The sequence below is a fragment of the Lissotriton helveticus genome, chromosome 2_2 (genome assembly GCF_964261635.1).
Source record: "Lissotriton helveticus chromosome 2_2, aLisHel1.1, whole genome shotgun sequence".
NCBI classification, from domain to species: Eukaryota; Metazoa; Chordata; class Amphibia; order Caudata; family Salamandridae; genus Lissotriton; species Lissotriton helveticus.
The window spans coordinates 317098477-317119124 of record NC_136060.1 but is presented as its reverse complement, the minus strand read 5'-3'; the positions used below and the strand labels follow the sequence as shown (position 1 = coordinate 317119124).

Genomic DNA, 20648 nt, shown 5'->3' with positions numbered 1-20648 from the left:
TACCCGACACAAATTGTACTTGCTGGATCGGGAAAACCTGCTTCGAACCGTACTGATGTCGCGTATAGCGGGTTCCGAGGGTGAATCGTGCGGAGATTAGAGTCGTACGGTCTTTGTACAATTCGTACAGAGTCCTGCTCCTGGTACGAATCGTACTTCATCATATGTACGGGGAGGTTGCAGGGTACGATTCGTACGGGAAAAAATCTCCGTAAGGCTTTTCGGAGTGGTTTTTCCCGAATCAGAATCGGCCCCAATGTGTGTGCAGTTAAAAATGTGTTAAAGTTTAGTCAGTGATCACTAAATGCCTTAAGATTTAATAAAAAATAAATAAAAAGGCAAGCTAGTAATGCCAATCAATTAGACACAATTGGTGCTGAAAATGCCATTTATAAACAGTGCCCATTAATAGAAACGTACACAACCTCTAAAAGAACAATTGTATATAAAAAGAGCCAAGAGTGTCCTTACTTTATAAGAATGACTTCATATAATACAAAATAAATCATTTCAAGAATATTTATTTCAGCAATATATATATTTTAGTTTCTGTACATAATCTAAGTAATGTTAAGACGGAAGGTTAACAATGAAAATACATACAAAATGTTTCTTTATTTTACAAGTAGAAAAATAAAACATGGTTCTGGTGAACCATGGCTTTAATACTGTGCATAAGTCTTATATAGATTTTACAAATAAATTATAGCTTAAAATATTTTTTGAAACAAACAAAAACACATTATGGAGTAAGGTTTGTATCCTGGCTTATCTCAAACTAGCGCCAGTCAAATGTCCGACCAACAATGTCAAAAAACTTCTTATTGGGTTCATGGAAGTGTTCTTGTAATTTTTCCATTAACACAGAGTCGACATGAGGGTGTGCCCTTCCTTTGGACTCATGCAGACAACGATCCCGTCCACCATCTCTTAAACAATAAAACCCTTTTGTCTTATTGAAGTAAAAATTTGATGCATTGATTTGAGGGGATAACTTTAAAAACCTCTCCACCTTCTCCATCTCTGGTAAGGGATCTTTTATTAATTTGTCACCATCCACAATGTGCATGTGATGCAGGGGGAAATACATCAGCCAGTTTTGCATGTAGGTATAGTACACACTTCGGTTTATTGCTTTGTAGTCTACATTGATTTCTCCATTTTTTAACAAAAGTTCTTCAACTGGCGGATAGAGTTTGTGTTTTTGTTTGTGGTTGTGGAAGACCTGAGTATAATCTGAAAGAACTCTCTCAATCGGGTCTCTTAGAATAAGAAGTATTCTGATAGACTCATTCATTTTATGGACTCTCTCAGGCACTTTCATTGATGTAAAGTATGCTGGAGTTTTTTCTACTGTAAGCTGATGAGGGTAGGAGAAAGGCATTTGCTTAATATACCATTCTAAGCCTTTATTATATTGCTCTTCCCAGTCGAAAAAATGGACTTCACTTTCTGCTGCTGAAACATCAGGGTGAAGACTCAGCATCTCCAACAAGGCTCTAGTTCCTCCTTTCCGCACTCCAATAATGATGGTGTGGGGCAAATGCTGTTGAGTTATGTTAGAACTGTTTCTCAAGTCACTTTTAATGAAACTCTTCTTGGAGTTATTTATGGAGGTGAAGAGCGAATTGGTCATTGGCCTTGAGGACACCATGCTAGGGTGAACAAAAAGAAGCACAGTCCACAGTAAAAAAGCTGCCAAGACAGAAGTTCTTTTCCTGTTTTCACTCTTCCAGTCAGGAAGATGTTTTCCAAATTTCAGGTAAATGTCTTTGGAATAACATTGGAATGTTTTACTGACCCAATCCATAGCTTCAAAAGTGAAGTCACTGAAAGAAAAAACATGCAGTTTAGTATATTCAGACACCACAATAAGAAATGTAAATAAAGCATTTAAAGATTCAGTACTGTATACTTATTTTTTTCTATGTAGGGCTCATAATAGGAAATGTTATTTTAATTGAATTGCTAATATTACTCATAAGAATCTGGTACAAACTAATTGCTTCCTACAGAAATTACGAATGTAAGGACCAGCTGCAACTAATAGTTTGCCAATCATGCCTACACGCATTCAAAGGTTTTAAGGAATTAAATTACAGCGCTTAGGGTTCAGGCTTTTTGACACTGAAGTAGTTATAATTTGCACGGAGCTTCGCATACTTTTTAGGATTTTACTTAATTTCATTTTGCAGTAAATCACTCTTACAGTGTCAGAAATGGACATTAAAATAGTCACACCTTGTCTTAAAGAAAACCGCTGTAAGACTTGCCTGCCCCTCTCCCTGAGAGTATTAAATCTTTAGCTGTCAGTTGTAAAAATAATCAAAAATTCAGAGAACTAGGGTGGGATAAACAATGCGTTTTAGCATTAGCAATCTCTCTGAATCAGTTATATCAGAGGGTTTTCGAACGCTGAAAATGTTTTCTTATGTTCTAAATACATTGAGGAACTTGAAAAAACGTTTTCCAAATCACTAAATGCGTTTATAAATGGGTACCAAATCGCTTTTTGGACGTCGTGTGTTTTGGGCATCCCTTCTAAATATTAATTCAGTAGCCTATACATCAAAGTTTTGTCACCAGACCACAGAGAAACATTAGAAGGTACATAGTTCCGAGTTGGCACTGTAAATTATTAGCAAAAGGGAAGAGGCTGCTTTATTATAAAAAAAAAATTGTTTGGAAGTATGCACAATGGTACAGAGAAACGCTGCCAACTCTCAAAACTTGAAGTTAAAGAGGATGCATGAAAGAGCTACTTTATTTACAGGTGATGAGCTCTAGTGGTCTGCTGACACCAACACGCCACCCTTCCTAAGACTTGACCTACTTCACAATTAGAAAGAAGGTCGGTCAGATTGAGACCCACTCCAATGCCTTCTGTGGTGAACTGAATTTGCACATAGGTTGGATCGCAAATAAATTAATTGCAGAAGCTGTCTTTTACTATATTTGTAGTTCATATGGCCCCAAATTATTATTCTTGTATTCACGAGGCATCTCTTAACCACTTAGCAACAGCATTCACTAAAATTTGCTTAGCCATGTAATCTGAATAGGTGTGTTTGTTGCTCTAGTTTTCTAGAACACGTTTTTAAAAACATTGCTAAATAACAAGTCTTCCTTTTTTTTCTAATCCTACATGCGAGGACAAAGCAGCATTATGGTATAAGTCATGCAGGTAACACGTATGCGCAGTATTCACACGTTCCGTTAAGCACCACTGTGAGCAATAGTTATAGATGGAACAGTGATCTTCTAATACTAGGTTGCTGCTTATAACCCTTTCGGATTAGAAGGCAACATATGGGATGTTACCAATCTCAAAACTTAAAATTTGAAAGTGAACTTCAGTTTTTGCTAGAGCTGGTATCCAAGAATAAAGCATGCCGGCAAATAATCGTTATCAGGGGCCTGCACCACCTGCAAGGGATCCAAAAACTGTTGAATGTGCTGTGCCAGATTAGTCCAATCGCTCGAGTGAACAAATACTGACTCACTTATTGTGATTCAATCTGTGCTGCATTCCATACTTAAGTCTATGGGAAACTACGAATAGCAAAAACAACATATTCTCCCTAAGGAGATCTAATCCTTCCTCCCTCCCTCCCTCCTCCTGCACTAGTGCGGTGTGAACTTCAAAATCCTTTTTGAACTACCAATCACCCAGTAGCCCAATATTGGCCATACAAAAAAATTTAATGAACCTCGCCCTAAACAGATAGTTATTTTGGTGGAATTCCGTATCCAAAATTGAGCCTCTTCATCAGCCTTCCTATCCCTCCATCTCCGTTTGGAACAAAGCACCTTAATGTTTAAGTGAGGACCAAACAACCAGCTATTCTGTTTAACTTGCATTCTGTAATCATACACCTTTCAGCACCTAGAAATAAAACCATCTCATTTACACATTTTATTTCCTTTCTAAAAGGCGCTAAGGATCACTTAGTGGTGCAAGAGTGATTTACAAAATACAAATAAATGTCAGTAACTGCTAAAAATAAAGCCTATGAAAACAAGACTGGTCAATGAAGATGCTAAATATTTTGCTATTAGGTATTCAGGGCTGGTGCAAAAGTGAGTACAATTACTCTGACATCTTGCAGGGCTCATAGTCTGCCAATCATTTTCCAATCATACAACCATTTCCACATTGAACAGTTGAAGGTTAAGGTGGATTGGTCGGAATTCCATGTCCACTACGTTATGGAACAAACCCCAAACTGACCTCTGGTAGGTTTACCAATACATCATTACTGCCACCACTGCAAGTATGGATTCTATCGCTCAGACCAAAGGAAGAACCATATACATGATAAACAGCTTGTGAATCCTCTTTGTAGCAAGGGAGAATCACAAGCTTTCTGTAGAAGGCTGTACTCTTTCTTTCTAAACAAAGCAGGACTCTTCAATCAGACAGGCTTATGGCAGTCCACTAGAAATAGGATTATGAATGTTGCAAACATAGTATGAAATACAATGCTCTGCTTGATTTTCAGGAGAGAAGGGAAAACCTGCGTACAGAATCAATGGGCTTTGAGTGAGGCATTGCTGTCTTCGGTGTAGGTCTCCATAATCACGGTGAACAAGAGCTCTTAGGCAGATTTCACTCCAATTCTTGTTTTCTCAAAAGTATCATGAAGCTTGTAACAGTACTCACTTATCTTAATTTGAAAGGATTTAGATGTGGTAAAATACAAAGGATTGCCTAGGCCTCACTTCAAGGGATTGCCAGCTAGAACATAGGCCTAGTAGAGATTTAAATAGCAGGATGAATTTATAGGATTTCAAGGTTTCTTTGAAGAAGTAAATATCACTTCCCAGTTGCTTGTGAGTGTTAAGATGTTCGGTACATAAATTAAATCAAGTTTTCATGGGTAGAAGGAAAAAAATCCAACAATGTCCATCTATCCAATATTACTCAGTAGTTACCCATCTGACAAAACACAAATACTGCTATTGTAAGGTATTAGAAATGTTAAATTATAGAGATTTATAGAGTGCACCATCACCTAGGGAGGGTATCCTGGTGCAGAACATGTGGGAGTGTAGCCAAACCTATGATCTAGTAGGACTACTTGAAAAGCCAGTTCCTCAGATACTGGCAGATTTCAAGGAGTGAGGAGGAGGCTCTTGTCGGTAGCAACAGGTTGTTTCACGCTTTTGGTTCAATGTAGGAGAAGGCTCGACCACCGGATCTGGTTTTCCGTGTGCGTGAGAGGTATGCTGGTAGGAGCCCAGACAAGCAGAGGGGTCTGGAAGGTTTGTAAAAGCAGATGGGATTGTTGAGTTGTGCTGAGCCAGTGATTTATAGTTCCTTGAAAGTGTGGGTGAGGAGTTTGAATATTGCTGGTGTGTGTGTGTATGGGAAGCCAGCGATTCTGGCTGTTGAGTTCTAAATGGTCTGCGCATGGAATTTTTCTTGATCCTGGCATAGAGGGTGTTTCTGTAGTCCAGCTTGTTTGTGATGACAGCGCACACAACAGTTTTCCTAATCAAGACTGGGAGCCATTGGAAAATTTTCAGGGTATGGAAGCAGGAGGTGGTGACGGCGTGGACTTGGTAAGCCTTGTTGAGTTTTCGTCTATGCCGATCCACGGGTCCATGGCGTGGTCGGTCCTAGTTTGGTTGGTCACCAGGTGCTCTCCTTTCTTATTGTTTTATTGATTATTTCCTGCAATCAGTAAATACAGCTGTCAGATTTTCCTGTTGTGCAAACTGTAGGGAAAAGGATTATATTTGTGTAAACTGCATCAGGTTACATTTGAATAAGGAATTGCCGTACTCAGAGATGAGCTTCGTGAATTGGACCCAATATAGAGCCTACTCTTGCCACTGCCGCTTAACTTTAGTGTATTAATTTCATCTATCAGGTAGAAAACACGTATGCAATCTTAACATAACTGAAATATATTTTAGAACAAGAATGTTAGAATCAACGTCTTTTAATCCGTTTTGTAGGACGAATGCATTTCGGTTGTACTAAATACGGATAGCAAGCACAATAAACAGAAGAATATATTGAAATGATGCCTATGGCTGTGTGTGGGTCTGCACTAGTGTTACATAGCTTTGCTATCCTCGACCAAGTTTTTCAGTAGCACAATGCAAAAGGTGCTGCAAAGAATGGAAAATATATTTGAAAAAAAGCAATTCTGCTTTTGCATCACGGGATAGTCACACTGTAAATGTCACGCGAGGCCGGTGCCAAAAACATGCTGGACCACAGGCAGGCACCAATCTCGATTTAAAACCTCAAGGGTCCAAGGAATTCCACACTCGTGGGTTTACAGAGCGCGCTCAGATTCGTGCGTCATCCCCCCACCCTTGCACCGCTTTCAAACCACAACCAGATTCATCAAATTAACTTTCTCTCCTGAATGGTTTTGTTTATTGTGCTGGTTTTCCCTCTGCTGTGGCTTGGCATGGAAATCTATTGAGCTTTTTCCTCTTAAATATCCCTAGAAGTTTGCAGATCCACTGTCTCTACAACGGAGCCCAGGGATATCGCATTCTCGTAATGATCTCTTAATGACCCCCTTTAATGAGAATGGCTTTTAGGTAATTATACAACAACAGCTCTCAAAAATTCCCTTTGGTTTTTAAATGGCAATGTAAAAGATGGAAACATGTTTCAATCACTATAAGAAAACACTTTGAAAAACCCATCCTTTTAGAAGTAGAGATTGCTTTAGCGGGCTCACTGGAGATTACAGAGAGATGCAGGAGTTTAGTCACCCTCAGCCATTGGATTTTTTTTACTGCCATTCGAATATTATCAAACCTCCTTCTGCAGCAATTCAACCACTGGTGGATTGTAGCTGGCAGTCATGACAAATGGAGTTAACTGCCACTCATCTGTATGAAATTGCATGATTTGCAGCGATTTTAATGCAAGTATGCCTGAAAGACTCCTGAGGCTGGAACTGATGCTGCGTTTGCTCTGGCTATGGGACGGGATTGGTAAGGGGTGGGGGGACGTGGCGTGGGGGGGGGGGGAGAGGTGGGGAGGCATCTTTCCTCACACATGACATGGTAAATATACTTGAATATTTTGATAATGACGATGGCTATCCTCCTTCGTTTCGAAAGAGGGGGTATGAAACCACAATGAATTTGCCCAACGTTATCAGAGAAGGAATAAGGAATATGGGAAACTTCTGAGAGGGCCATAACACTGTATTTGCAATGTTCTCCTGACCTATTTTTGAGAATTACCACCCCACCGACAGGCCTCAGGTTGCACTGGCATATGCGAAATCCTGAGTGTCTGGTTAAAATGCTTCAACTGCATCAGAGTACTTTCCATTGCTGACTTTCTGAAGCACCATATGGCCCCAATACCCTCCATCATTTTGAGACACTTTGCTCTTTGCAGTTGAGGGTTAACTATGAGGTTATTAGGTGGTTTTATTACGCATGTTCATTTGCCTATAGAGCGGATCCCACATGAGGTTGCAAGTGCTAGGAGGAAGTACAGACAGCAAATTGAAAGAGGGAGGGATGAACTCAACGATGCTGATTGGGATCACCTCACCACTGCTGTTACATCAAAAAGATCGCAATTATTCTGCGCAGCTCTTAAGTAACGTAAGGCAAGTGGAAAACCAGATAATAAAAAATGCTGTTACATCACTTCTAACGATTGGGTTAGGCACTTTTCCATCATATATTGTTTTTCGGTTGATGTTTTTTGCAACTGACTCCTAAACAAGGCATTGTCCGGGGATCCTTCTTAAATTAGTAGTTTCAGTTGAAGAGGCAATTGCTGCCATTTTTTAACTCCAAATCCGAAGGTCTGGATGGCGTTCCAATCGACCTTATGAAGTACAACTTAGAGCTCTGGCCCCTATTCAACAACTTGACCCCTAGCAGTTTCCCATGGGCCTGGTTCCTCTCAACACTCATGGTAATTTTTAGGAAGTACAACAAGTCAGAACCCAGATGCTATTGTCCCATATCCTCAATTGATTCTGCAGTGAAATCACTGGCAGGGTAGATTTTAACCAGATACCGGAATAGACTCATGAACATAACATACTACACTTAAGTCAAAACAGTTTTAGAGAGCGGCAGTGCCTGAATTGCTACCCCATATTGTGGAAATATACTATTAGATGCTGTAAATGAACGTAGCATTATGGACCTATCGACTGCCTTAGATTGTGTGCCATACCAAATAATGGAGGATTGTGCTGGATTTTGTGCTTTGATGTTGCCTTTTTACACTGTTTGCACACACTTCGTGAGGATTTTGGGGGCACTGTGTGCTTCAGCTGTGGGGGGGTGGGGGGAAGCTTACTGAAGCTTTTAACCTTTAGCATGGTGTTCGCCAAGGGAGGGTGATGGCTCCTCTTTTGTTTATTCTCTTACCCCTTTTTTAATGGACGCCAAATGGGCATGCATAAGATAATAAGTAGCGTGACCATCCCCACCTTATTGTATACGGACAATGTGGTCTTCTTGGCCCTGCACCCGTATTGCACAGTGTAGACTGCTGAATTCCTTTGTTTTATTCCTAGCAAACCTGGATTTGATCACACACTTTAGTCAGTCACGTATCATAGCCAGTGGCCCTAGCAAACACAGGGTGCATATGGGGCCAATGATTGAACAGTGTCCTTAGTTTCCCCAACTCTGGTGAAACGTTCAATAGCTCAGGGCCATGTGGCATCCACAGCTCAGCAACTACTAAAAAATTATCCAAGCCGGCATGTGCACTAGTCTCCCTAGCCAGTAGGGAGCATGGCTTTGACTCCCCTCATATCCATATATAGCTCCCAGTGTGTTTTCACTGCCCGTTATGAGGAACGAGTTAGGGATCATACTAAAATGACCCTCTACAGCCAGAAGAGAACCGTATTTGCAGGCGCTTACTGAAGCAACCTTTCCCCAGCTCTCATCTGTCATGGCAAGCTAGGCTTGCTGGACTTAGAGGACTAACTGCAATTCTATTGTGGAGTTTGGCATGTGTTAACCCAGAGGAGAGTTTAAATCGAGATATTATCAGAGGTTGTCTGCAGTTAGACAAAGGTTTTGCTATCCCTTGGCTAGCCTACGTCGAATAAATATTTTAAGATATTGGTTGGGTGGAGTCGTTTTATTCACCGCTATCCATGCGTAAGGAGGATAAAAGGGTTGTCAGCATTGAGAGTGAGTAACAAATGTCATAAAATCATTGTATATAATTATGTAAATTTAAAAATGAATGTTAGTATGGAGCCTTACCTTATCTGGAAAATAGGCAGATGGGAAAGGTCACTTTTGTTTCACTATTGGGATGGTACAGTTCACCACCTGCTTTCGGATTCGACAAAGATGGGCCGTCAGGATGCTGGTCCTTGCTCCATGTAATTTTATTTAGTACATTTTATTTGGTTTACACTAAGTACATTTTGCTGCCGCTTTTAAAAAGTGTTGCTTTGCAAAAGCTAAGTACAGAGGAATTCTGTTTCCAGATGGGCATTTTTTTGAAGCTATCTGATTTTAGGAAAAGTATGAACAACTGATTCCTTTGAAATATGATAGTTTGTACTGTGAAGGTGTCGGTTTTCTTTATGGATCAAGGAAAACATTGCACTAATCTATTTCATTGTAATGCTGTTTTTATCTTTTTTTATTTACACCTCTAGTTTCTTATGGAAATTGTATTGATCATTCTACTGTAATGTTTTTATCCAGCTGTTATGTATACCTTTAGTATGCGAATAAAGTTTTGAATTGATTGACAAATGGAGTTTTTCATCTTTAACAAGATCAGGAGAACAGAAATCTGTCTGGGTAGCGGGGCGCTCCTCTAAGAAGAAAGTCCTCCAAAAGAATAGGGGTGGGCCATATATTCCACTCTGCTGGCAAAATTTTGACCAATCGTGCGCAGCTCGAAAACTAAGTTGGTGATCGAGATTTGGCATTCCCTGAAAATCTACTCTAGCTGCTGTGCCCTCTGGTCTACCACACAGTGCCGCTCAAGCAGATATGTCCACGCATTCATAGAATTCTGCAGAATCTGGCTGACTCTTTTGTAACTCCAAGGAATTCCAAGGGGTGAAACTCCTCAAGATCCTCCCAAGCCACGCAAAAAAAATACACCCAACATCACCACGACCAACTCTCTATAAAGCTATATTGTCAAACATGGGGGCCCAGGCAGTGATACGCTGCACAGACTGGCATGAGAACAAAGTGGAGCTGCATCAGATGTCATGTGCCCATGTTTAACTAGTTTGCGCCGTCTACAGCACATACCCTTTCTCGTTCGTTTTACAAGTCAGTGGATGAATTGTAGACACCTTTGTAACAAGGAGCAGAAAGCAGTGCTTAATGCTTCAGATCTGTGATTTCAACAATTCATGAATTAACGTTTTGAGTCACACATTTACTGCCTCTTCCAGAGTCACCACCAGGTTCCTACATGGAGAAGAATTGCTGAAAATAGGCGCAAGGACCTCTTTGCTAACGCAGGAGTGCAGAATATGGCCCAAGGGCAAGTTCAATAAACAGCCCAAAAACAAAGGCCTATTGGGTTTGTCATTGTTTGCTCATTGACTAGTATGGGTTCAAGCTTCATATGCTGAAAAAGTAGTGACTTAAGCATATTAAGCATATTTTAGGTAACAACTCTGGGCACATTTAAAAATAGTACTGCGAAAAAAATACTGTTGGACCTGGCCCTGTTTGTGGTAAGTGAATATACTCTGTGTAAATTGCCATTCTGATTGGTTATCCACGATTATCATATTTGATTTACTGATAAGTCCCAAATACAGTGCATTGTCTGCGCCCTGGGCCTGTAGATCAAATGGTACTAGTGGGCCTGCAGCACTGGTTGTGCCACTCACAAGAGTAGGCCTGTAAACCGGTCTCAGGCCTACCATTGCAGTGTATGATTGCAGTTTTAAACTGCAATCTCAACCTGGCATGTGCACCTACTTGCCAGACTCAAATATTTTCCTTTTACTACATGTAAAGCACCCCTCGGGTAGGCCCAAGTTCCCCAGTGGGCATGGTGTGGTGTATGTGAGCGGTAGGACATGTATTAGTGTGTTTTACATATCCTAAAAGTGAAATACTTCCAAAAGATTAGGGTGGGGAGATATATTCCACTCTACTGGCAGAATTTTGACCAATTGAGCGCAGCTCGAAAACTAAGTTATTGGTCGAGATTTGGCATGCCCTGAAAATCTACTCTAGCTGCTGTGCCCTCTGGTCTGCCACACACTGCGGTTCACGCAGATATTTCCACGCATCGTTTTTCACTATAGCAAGGACTAGCTCTCCCATAGGTGAATATTGGAGCTGCTTTGTAACATGTTCCAAGTTTAACTTTCAATTGGAAACTGTTCGAGATTTTGAGTTTGGGATCTCGGAGCTCAGAATTTTAAACAAAGCTTTAAGTAAAGGTGGTTTTTAAATTGTCTGTTTGAAAATCCCACTTTTTTCTTGCACTGCCATCCTGAACCTCTGTCAGACTGTGGAATCAAATCGGTTTAGACTGACAGGGACCGGTTTGTGCATTCACTTTAGACAGTCACAGAAAGGGAGCTGAAGTGCGCCCTGCATATACTGATGGCCCATCACCAGGCTGTTGGGCCTTTCTAAGCTAGAGTGGTACCTTGCCTCTCACAATACTGTCCCCACACCAAAACGTATATACTACAAAGACAATCCTTTGAAGAATGCCTACTTAAAAGGGGTATAACTATTGGACCTAAAACCCCAGACTTTTAGAACCCTTCTGTTACAAGAGGAGACACTGCCAAGAGCTGAAGAGCTGTAAGGAGTACTGCCCCTTTGCTGTATGTTGCTTTGCTAGATTAGCCTGCAGTTGCTGCTTCTGCTTTAGAGAGGAATAGGACTGGTTTTTTTGTGTATTCTACTTGTAAAGTTACTCCAAGGGCTTGTGTGTGCCTGCCTCCTGTTGGAAGTCTTGGGGTCAAAGACTTCACCTACAGCACCTGGACATCATTGCTTGGAGTCCTGAACCTGCCAAGTGGTGCCAATTCCAGTACTGGGCCACTGAAGGCGTTTGCTGGGCTGTACTCTCCAGAAAAGCATTCCAGATGACATCATAGACACCGTTGTTTGAATCGATGGTGGGTGGGTGCAACGCTAACCCAGGCGACAAGGTAGCCCTGGTCTCACTGACAATGCTGCTTTGTGCCGTCACTGACTCTACTGCCTGCACTCTAGCAGTGGACACCGCCCTCGATGACACCGCAGTCCCTGGTCTGCAGACAACAGCACCATTGACCGAGGCCACTGCTGCACCGAAACATCAAACACCGCTGTGAAAGGGCCACGACCCCTACCTCGTCGAAGCCGCGCCTTCCCTTAAGGTCCCGGGCTTTGCCATCTGATCCTGTGGCGTCCATAGCAACCCGGACTCCACACCTCTCTCCTTCATTACAGGAACCAATCGCGATGAGCGGAATCCCGGAAGGACTCTCCAGTAACCTCGGAAGTCCCTCCCACAACCCAGAGGCAGAGCGCGGAAAAGCCGGAACCGAAGACAGCAGTGCGTTCAAGCAAGTAGACTCGTGGCAGGAGACAGCGTGCGGAGAACCTGAGGAGAAGAGCGGTGAAGCAGAAGAAGACGAAGTCTGGACCGAGGACTGGTGGAGTTCGTTGGAGGAGGCTGGAGAGCGGCCGCAACTCACAGGAGAGCTGCGGTGGGGCATGTGAGTACCGATCCCCTGCTATATCAAGTGTAATAATAGTGTATAAAGCAGTCACGCCCACACCATGCACCCATCACTGTGTATATATATTGTGTATAGCACCCGTGTGTTCCTTCACGAGAACGCCTGGATAGAAGACCCCCGCACTCGCCCGTCACTCCGTCACCCTTCAGCCCTCCTAATCTTCCTCTTTCCCCCTCTTGACCCGTCCCCTGCCTTCCTCACGCTCCTTTCCTCTCCCACACCCCTTGGGGTCGGTATAAAGCAACGCCCGATCCTAGATAGCCGGATTAACTGCCCCTCTTTCTCTCTCCTTCCCATACCTCCGAGGAACCACCAGCCGACCAGAGCCCTTCGGAAGAAGACCACAACACGACTTCCGGCCAAGCACCATCCCTTCGCGAGGAACAATCGTTTCGACATCTGGCCAAGCACTGCTTCAGGAATCTCCTTCCTGTGTTTTCTCCTTTCCCCCCCCCTGAACTTTCACTATATCCTGTGCATTGACAATAAAACCGGCTCAGAGATAGCCCACTATATACGGCCACCCCGCTTGTTATTCTGGTCCGCCTACACCCCACGATCACAACCGCATTGTGGAGTGCACAATGCACCGCCCATGAGGACTCCACAGCCCCGGCATGCCAACGTCAGTGCTACTGACTTCAACTTCACGGAGTTCGATCTGCAACATGTGAGACTTCAAGGACTCACCAATTTCTGCACTGACACCACACGACTTCAGTGACGCCTCATGGCTACACTTCACCGCAAGGTCCTTGAGGGCTCTTCAGACTCCAAGGTACTGTGTGCAGGTCTTTCCCGAAGCTGCAGCCAGCACTCTATTACATTGAGGTCAGACTGAACTGCTGGTCATGATGCCTCAATAGCCCAGGTTGACGCCATTGACTTCAGGGAACAGCATTTGTGCTTTATTTCTGAAAAATTCATATCTTCGCTTGTGAATGTTGGATTTTTATCAATTTGGTCTTGTTTTGATTAGATAAATATTGGCAGTTTGTCTGAACAGGTGTGGTGTCTATTTTGCAGTGTTTTCACTGTTTTACTGTGTCTGTTTTGTACTAATACTTTACCCATTGCCTCTGAGAGAAGGCTGGCTGCTTATGTGAAGTTACCAAGAGAGTTGGCAAGGTTTATCTTAGCTGTGTAATCCCCTTAGCCTGGTCAAAAGGAAGAGTCCCTACATGGACAGGGTGCAAACCACTGCCTACATTTATTTAAATATGTTTATCGAACAAATTAAGGTTAAGGTTGTTTAGTTGAATTATTGGTAAATGAGCAGTTAAAATTGAGTGGTCTCTATCGAGGTCTTTGCAGAGTGACTGGTGCGGATCCCGGAGGTAAAATCTCCTGAGTATTGTGTTGCATTCAATCTGCACAGCAGACTTGCACTCCCAAATATATTTCACTATGGAAAGTTTAATTACCTACATGAATCGACCCAGCCGGGTCTTCTTTACGGTCAAACAATGGTTGTGAAACCGCCCAATGAACTTTTTTTTAAAAACCTGTGTGACAACATTAAGGACATAGGAAACATACTTGGTCTATTGATGTAATGAAAACACACATAGTCCATTCCTCTAGAGAATTGTCAATAATACTATGTTGTGGTGAAATTCCAAATATCTAACAAACAGATAAATCAACAAATCAGATCATATTTGTCAGCAGGAAAAACATCACATCTATTTACAACATGAGGTAGTTTTTAAATGAAACAGCTCGGTTTTAAGCACCAGGAGGTGCACAATTGGATGCAATGTGATAAATAAGCATTTCAAGTCATATCTATACATGATGAAAATATGATACAGCCAAGTGGTTGTAAACAAACTTTATCAAATGCGACATTTGAAATGTATCAATCGAAAATATTTTTTATTTATTTAAGCTAGCCTGGCTGATGAAGGGTGACATACCCTGAAACCGGTTCAGGAGCTGGCTCGCAGACCCCAACATTTCTTAAAACTTAAAAAAACTCCCCCAAAAACTAGATATAAAACTCTCCTGGAATTTTTCTAGTAGACTACAGTCTTTTTTTTTATTTTTTTTTAACAAAGTGGCTTTTCTGGGCTTCACGCATTAAAGCTAAGTGAGTGTAAAAGTTTGGGCCTGTATATCCACTACAGCCATTTTAAGATTTGGAAGGATTGTGGTTTGGAAGTATTGGGGCATTTTAGTATGCAGGAAAGAGTGGTCACTTGGCAGGAAATGCAGATCAGATGTGGTGATCGCAATAAGCCAGTTTTTTTTTTTTTTTAATATTAACAAATTGTAAATTTCATGAACAAAACTAATCTTCTATCTGATGGTGTTCCAACTAAACTGGCGACTGCGCTATTTACTGCTAACGTTGGAGGGGTAGGCGACTGGTATCGGCTGTTGCTCACCCAAAACGAATCGCCACTGGTAGAGAAGTTTATGGAGAAAGTAACCCAAGAGACCCAATGTTACTTCCCCAGTCTGGAGTGGCAGGCCTTATCCCGAACAGTTAATAGGGCTTTAAGAGCAGCCAATTTTAAAAGAATGGCATTTCTGTCTCGTTGGTTGGATTATTTTACCCCCAAGGCACTGAATGAAATATATCCCGAGGTGGAGAATAAGTGTTTTCGCTGCTTGGCTGAAGGTGAAGGAGGATGGAAATATACATTCTTTAAAACCAAGGGTGTTCTGGGATAAGATTTTTGTGGCCATAAGTCGGGCTTTCCAGAAACCACTTGACCCAACAGCTGAGGCAGCCCTCTGTGGTATAACGAGCCAGGAGGCTAATCTGTCAAAATCAGAGAGGGTATTTTTAGCTATCTCAACTCTCGTCGCTCGCTCCATAGTTCTACAAAATTGAAGTTCGACAGAAGCCCCTTCTTATTAGAAATGGCTAAACAAGATAAAGCGTACCAGGACCTTTGAAGAAGCTTATGCAATGCTTGTGGGGGCAATTAAAAAGTTTAATGAGACTTGGAAATACTTAGCTGCTATCGAAATTATAAGTAAGGTTGTTTTTTTTGCACTATAGCACTATAGAAACCCAAAAGATTTTATTTGTACTGCTGGTTGGCTTATGACAAAAAAACTTGTTTTTAACTTTTATACAGATCTTTTTAAGGCTGTATTACATTAATTCAATTGGAAAATTTAGTTTCCTACCAAGAGGCCCTATCAAAGAACATATATAGAATAAAATACAAGTCTACTAATGGCTTTTCTATGGTACACACACAAACCATACAAAATATAAGAAAAAGTCAAAAAATGGAAAAACTGACTCTTTGGTTCCAAACCTTGCAGAAGAGAGAACAAATATTGACTCAGACGGCGGGGCAAACATATCATCTAAATAGGGTAGTATATAGGAGGCAGCCTGGAACTCTTCCAGAGGGAAGAAGGGTTTGACACCTAGAAGTTAGTGCTATTGAGAATTTTTAAACAAAGTGAAAAAGAGTGCTGGAAAAAGGAGGTGCACATAGGGTAACAAAGTAATCAGGATTGACAGGAAATTGTCAAATCATTACCTAGTGTACAAGGTAAGATGGGCAACTCAACAATAGGTCTTCAGAACCTTCCAGAACTTGGGGAGACTACACCTGAAGGCAGCGTTGCTGGAGAAAACATAACTTCTTCCTGGCGATTCAGGGCTGGAACTGCTCTCCAAGAATCAGATGGCTGACTTCCTGTTTGTCAAATTCAGGGGACAAAAATTAGAATGACTTCAGATTCCGAAGAGGGGCAGCTACCCACAAAGGATTAGACCCTGAAGTAAGGAGCCTGTGGTGGAGAGACCTATTACCTAGAAGTTGACATATAGATTATTCTTTGAGAGCCAGAGCAAGAGGGTTGCAGGCAGATGCTTCGGAATCTTCAGAATATTAAGGAAGACCCTAGATATTCTACCTCTGGCAGCAAGAAAAACCCTGACCCATGCGCTTGTCACATCTAGATTAGATTATGGAAACCTACTGTATTTTGGTGCCAACAAAAAAGGATTCCAAAGCTACAAACTGTTCAGAACGCAACAGCCAGTCTAGTATTGAATCTGCCAAAGAAAGCACCCTAGAAGAATGCACTAAAGACACTGCATTGGCTACCCATCCAGAAACGAGTAACATTTAAGGCACTGTGCATTGGACACCGCATCTTACAGGGCAGATGTCCTTCGTACCTCAATGACCTCATGACTCCATATAAAACAGGAAGGCAACTGAGATCCACTGGGACACATCTGGTGAAAGTTCCAAGGATCAAGAAGGCACGAATGGGGGCACGCTCCTTTCGGTACTTGGCAGCGAAAAAAGCTGGAATACACTACCTTTGACCCTCCAGGAGGAACTGTCAGAGAAACTCTTCTATAAAAAAAATGTAAAACATGGCTGTTCACCCAATACTACGAAATAGTACATGAATTTGTAAGACACCACCTACGGAAGATTGCAGAATGTCTAATATAGTGCGGGGATGTAACCAGGCGCTTTACAAATGCAAAAATAATACATAAATAAATAAACAAACAAACATGTGGGCATGGGGGGTGAAGGGTCCAGATGTGACCAGAAGGAAGTTTCCCAGCAGTCACAGGAAACTGGGCTCGGAGATTTGATTGCTGCAATGCCAAGACAGTGCAGATTGCTGTGGGAGGTCACACCCAAGTTTGGAAAGTAAATTAGGTAAATTTTGCTCAGATGTTTTGCTGTGCTGCAAATCAAATTAGCTCTTTGGGACCACACAGTGACAGTGTAACGCCTTGTTAAGCCCCGATCAGCTACACCTTCTAGATTTGCCTGGTTGTAGGATTTACGACAATAGAAAGATTATGGGGACTGATCAACACCAAGGTATTCCTTAACAATAAAATTATTGATCATGGTCTACAGAATAAATTGGGACTTGCTGACAGGTCAGCTCTCAATAACTTTTAATGCCCACTATAAAGATACACAATACATTTTCCAAAGCATTTGACATACATCATACATACACACAAGAACACATATATACACACATCACAAAAATAATGCACAGAATGTTTTAGACCCTTTCCTGGATAAGGGTGTTTACATACTTATTTGATTCATAATACAACAGGAGGTAGTCAAAACAGGCAAGGAGTAAGATGAGGAACACCCCCCAATATTTTCAAAGTTTATATAGTTAGCAAAGAGACTCCTCCACATTAAACAGGTCAATCCGCTGGAAATGTCACCAAGTGTGAAGGTAAAAAAAAGCCTTAAACAAGAGTGAGATGGCAAATCCAGCCGAGTGATAGAGTGACCTCAGTGGCTACAAAATCCAGCCATGTTCCACTCGCAGCTGTTGGCGCTAAAACCAACAGCTTTGGTGCAAACTGGACAACGACAATGAGGTATCTGACTTCAAGGAGCCCTTGCCAGCCTCAGCCTTGTGCATTGCCACGCTGATGGATGTTGGCCTTCATTTCAGAGACTACTGGCCTTATTTAAAGTTGGTTGCCAGCAGGATATCTGTCAAAAAGAGGCAGCTATCCTGTTTGCCACATTCCAAGTTTACTGATATCAATGGCATTTTAAATATGGTGGATAGGACATCCGACACTATTTGTTGGATATCTTGCACCGCTAAACCACAAAAAGATTGTAAGTCCTAAGGTTAATTATTTGACCATGAACTATCTTTTTTGCAACGGTGTTTTAATTTTCTGGACGCCTATTGCTTCACAAATTCATATCTTATATTTCCTTTATCTGATTTTTAAGATTCTTAAGTATTTTTGTTCATTACATTTTTCTCCATTTTTTTAAAATTCGTTTGGGAATTGTATTGTGCTGTTTTCCCGACTTTAAAATTGTTGACACTGCTTGAACTTAACACTCATTTGTCTAGAAGCCACCTGCTTCTGAAAGCAATAGCTTGAGCATAGTTTGCTGGAGGTCCAAGCAGGTCATGGTAATGTTAATTAAGTTGAGAAGTGCCCCATGTTCCCAAATTAATAACCTACTTTCTGTTTCCGTTTACTCAACAATTGACAGTAACAAACTACACATTTAAACTTTGAACAATATATTGTAATGATTCATTCGCTGGAGAATGTGTGTGAGAAAATAAATTTAGACGCTCACACCAAGTGGAATGAAATTCAGCTGCAGGAGAGGGGATAAAAAGGCTTTAGTGTTAATACGAACTCTAGCAAGGTTACCACACTGCTGAAACATATTAGCCACAAAAAAACAAGTTATCTCGAGGTCATCTTAAGTGCAACCAAGATAGATTGGCCTCAGCAGAAGAAACATCCTCAGAGAAAGTGAGTAATTTGTAATTAAGTGGAAAAAAATAGACGTGAGAGATCTGAAAGGAGCAATGACGGCTTTGCTTAATGAGCATCTGTAGGTATAGATATTTAATGGGCGAGTGCTTGGGATGAGAGCATAAATGGTTAAACACACAGATGGACACATGAATTCAAGGATGAATACATGTAGGCAGTACACAAACCTTAGGCTTCAGAAAAAGTGATCATTTTATTAAATCACTCTACAGTACTAATATTGTATTAGTTTACGCATCGCAGCCCGTAGGTAGCATCATGCCAACAAATACCAAAACATACACATGATTACCACCATTATTCCAGTGCAAGTTACCACCATTATTCCAGTGCAAGTTACTAGATAGAAGAGGTCCCCTTCATGCCATGGTGGTCAGCTTTATGTCTTGAATTACTGGGATTATGCCATGGCCTGCATTGTGCTCTCTCCAGTCAAGATTTCCACCTTGAGACTTGGGGCCCGATTCACAAACTACACTTTGTAGTAAGTTTTGTATTTCTACAAAGTGCTATTACCAGACTACACTTTGGCAGTAAACGCCTACCTCGATTATTTTCAAATGAAGGGTGTTGCAATACCAGTGGATGGCACTGTGTGATGCTCGAATTACTACTCAAATGTATGCTATTACAAAAGTGCAGTTTATGAATACCTACACAGAAGCGCAAGTTACCTTTGTGAATCAGGCCCTTTGTCTCTTATTTGGTTCAAATTCTCCAGCGGGTCAACCCTGGAAGGTGTATCTAATGAAGTCATCTAAAAGTCAGGCTCTTTTTCCCCAGAGGTTAAGCGGATGATCCAAAGGTTTCAGAAGCCCCCACATTTTCAAAGGCCTAATTTTCCGAACTTTCTAGAGAAGTTTCTTCTGGTCACTTCTAAGTCTCCCAAGACCTCAGCGACAGCACGAAGAGGGCAGGACTTGGCCAAGCATAGGCCACCTGAAGGGTGCATTCCAGGTCCAGTTGCTAGTGGAGAACTAGTCACTCCAGGAAAAGGTCAATTGCAGCTTGATGTTTACCTCTAGCCACACAGAAGTTCAGCCAAATGACTCAGTCTCCACAGAGGTCACAGGCCCCTTAGTGTTACAACATATTTAGATGAACAATTACATGATTAATTCGATTAGAATGCAAGCAAGATGGGTTAAACAACATACTACTACGTTTTCCATTTTTCTTTTGTTTGGTTAGTATGTCAAATTAATGTTAGCAGCTGGTTTAGTTTTTCATGCTATATAAGTATTCAATACTAAAGGCACGCCCAATAATATAATATTTTTTTAGTAGGATGCTGCTAGAGCTTCAATAATGTATGCATTTTTTAAACACTGATGGCAATAATGAAAAGACTAAAGTGGAGACTTCATTGGAATAAGATTTGAACTGAACTTAGTCTATATATTTTTTGAAAATAAGGTCCAAACCACTCCAAATCAAACGCAGTTCTCAATAAACAAAACTATTTTCATTTATATCTAATTCATTTCAAATCAGCAGTTATTTAAAATGTTGAGGTTCTGAAGCCAACTCAAATATGTGGCATGGTTTATTTTATATACATAGCTAGCTTCTTTTAATATATGCTTTTCTGATTTGAGGATTCATCATTTAAAATGTTTCCCTCTTATTTTCATTAAAAAAGATTTTCAAAA

General features: G+C 41.3%; 1 protein-coding gene across 4 annotated transcripts in view; it reads right to left on the bottom strand.

Moving 5' to 3' along the window:
- Window positions 1-505: 505 nt before the first annotated feature.
- HS3ST1 (heparan sulfate-glucosamine 3-sulfotransferase 1) overlaps window positions 506-20648 on the bottom strand; it is a 61272-nt gene continuing 41129 nt past the window's right edge. For all 4 annotated transcript variants that reach the window (XM_078678465.1, XM_078678466.1, XM_078678468.1 and 1 more), the window contains exon 2: window positions 506-1829. In XM_078678465.1, coding sequence (XP_078534591.1) covers window positions 779-1810 — 1032 coding nt within the window. In that variant the 5' untranslated portion in view covers window positions 1811-1829 and the 3' untranslated portion in view covers window positions 506-778. The remainder of the gene's footprint in view (window positions 1830-20648) is intronic.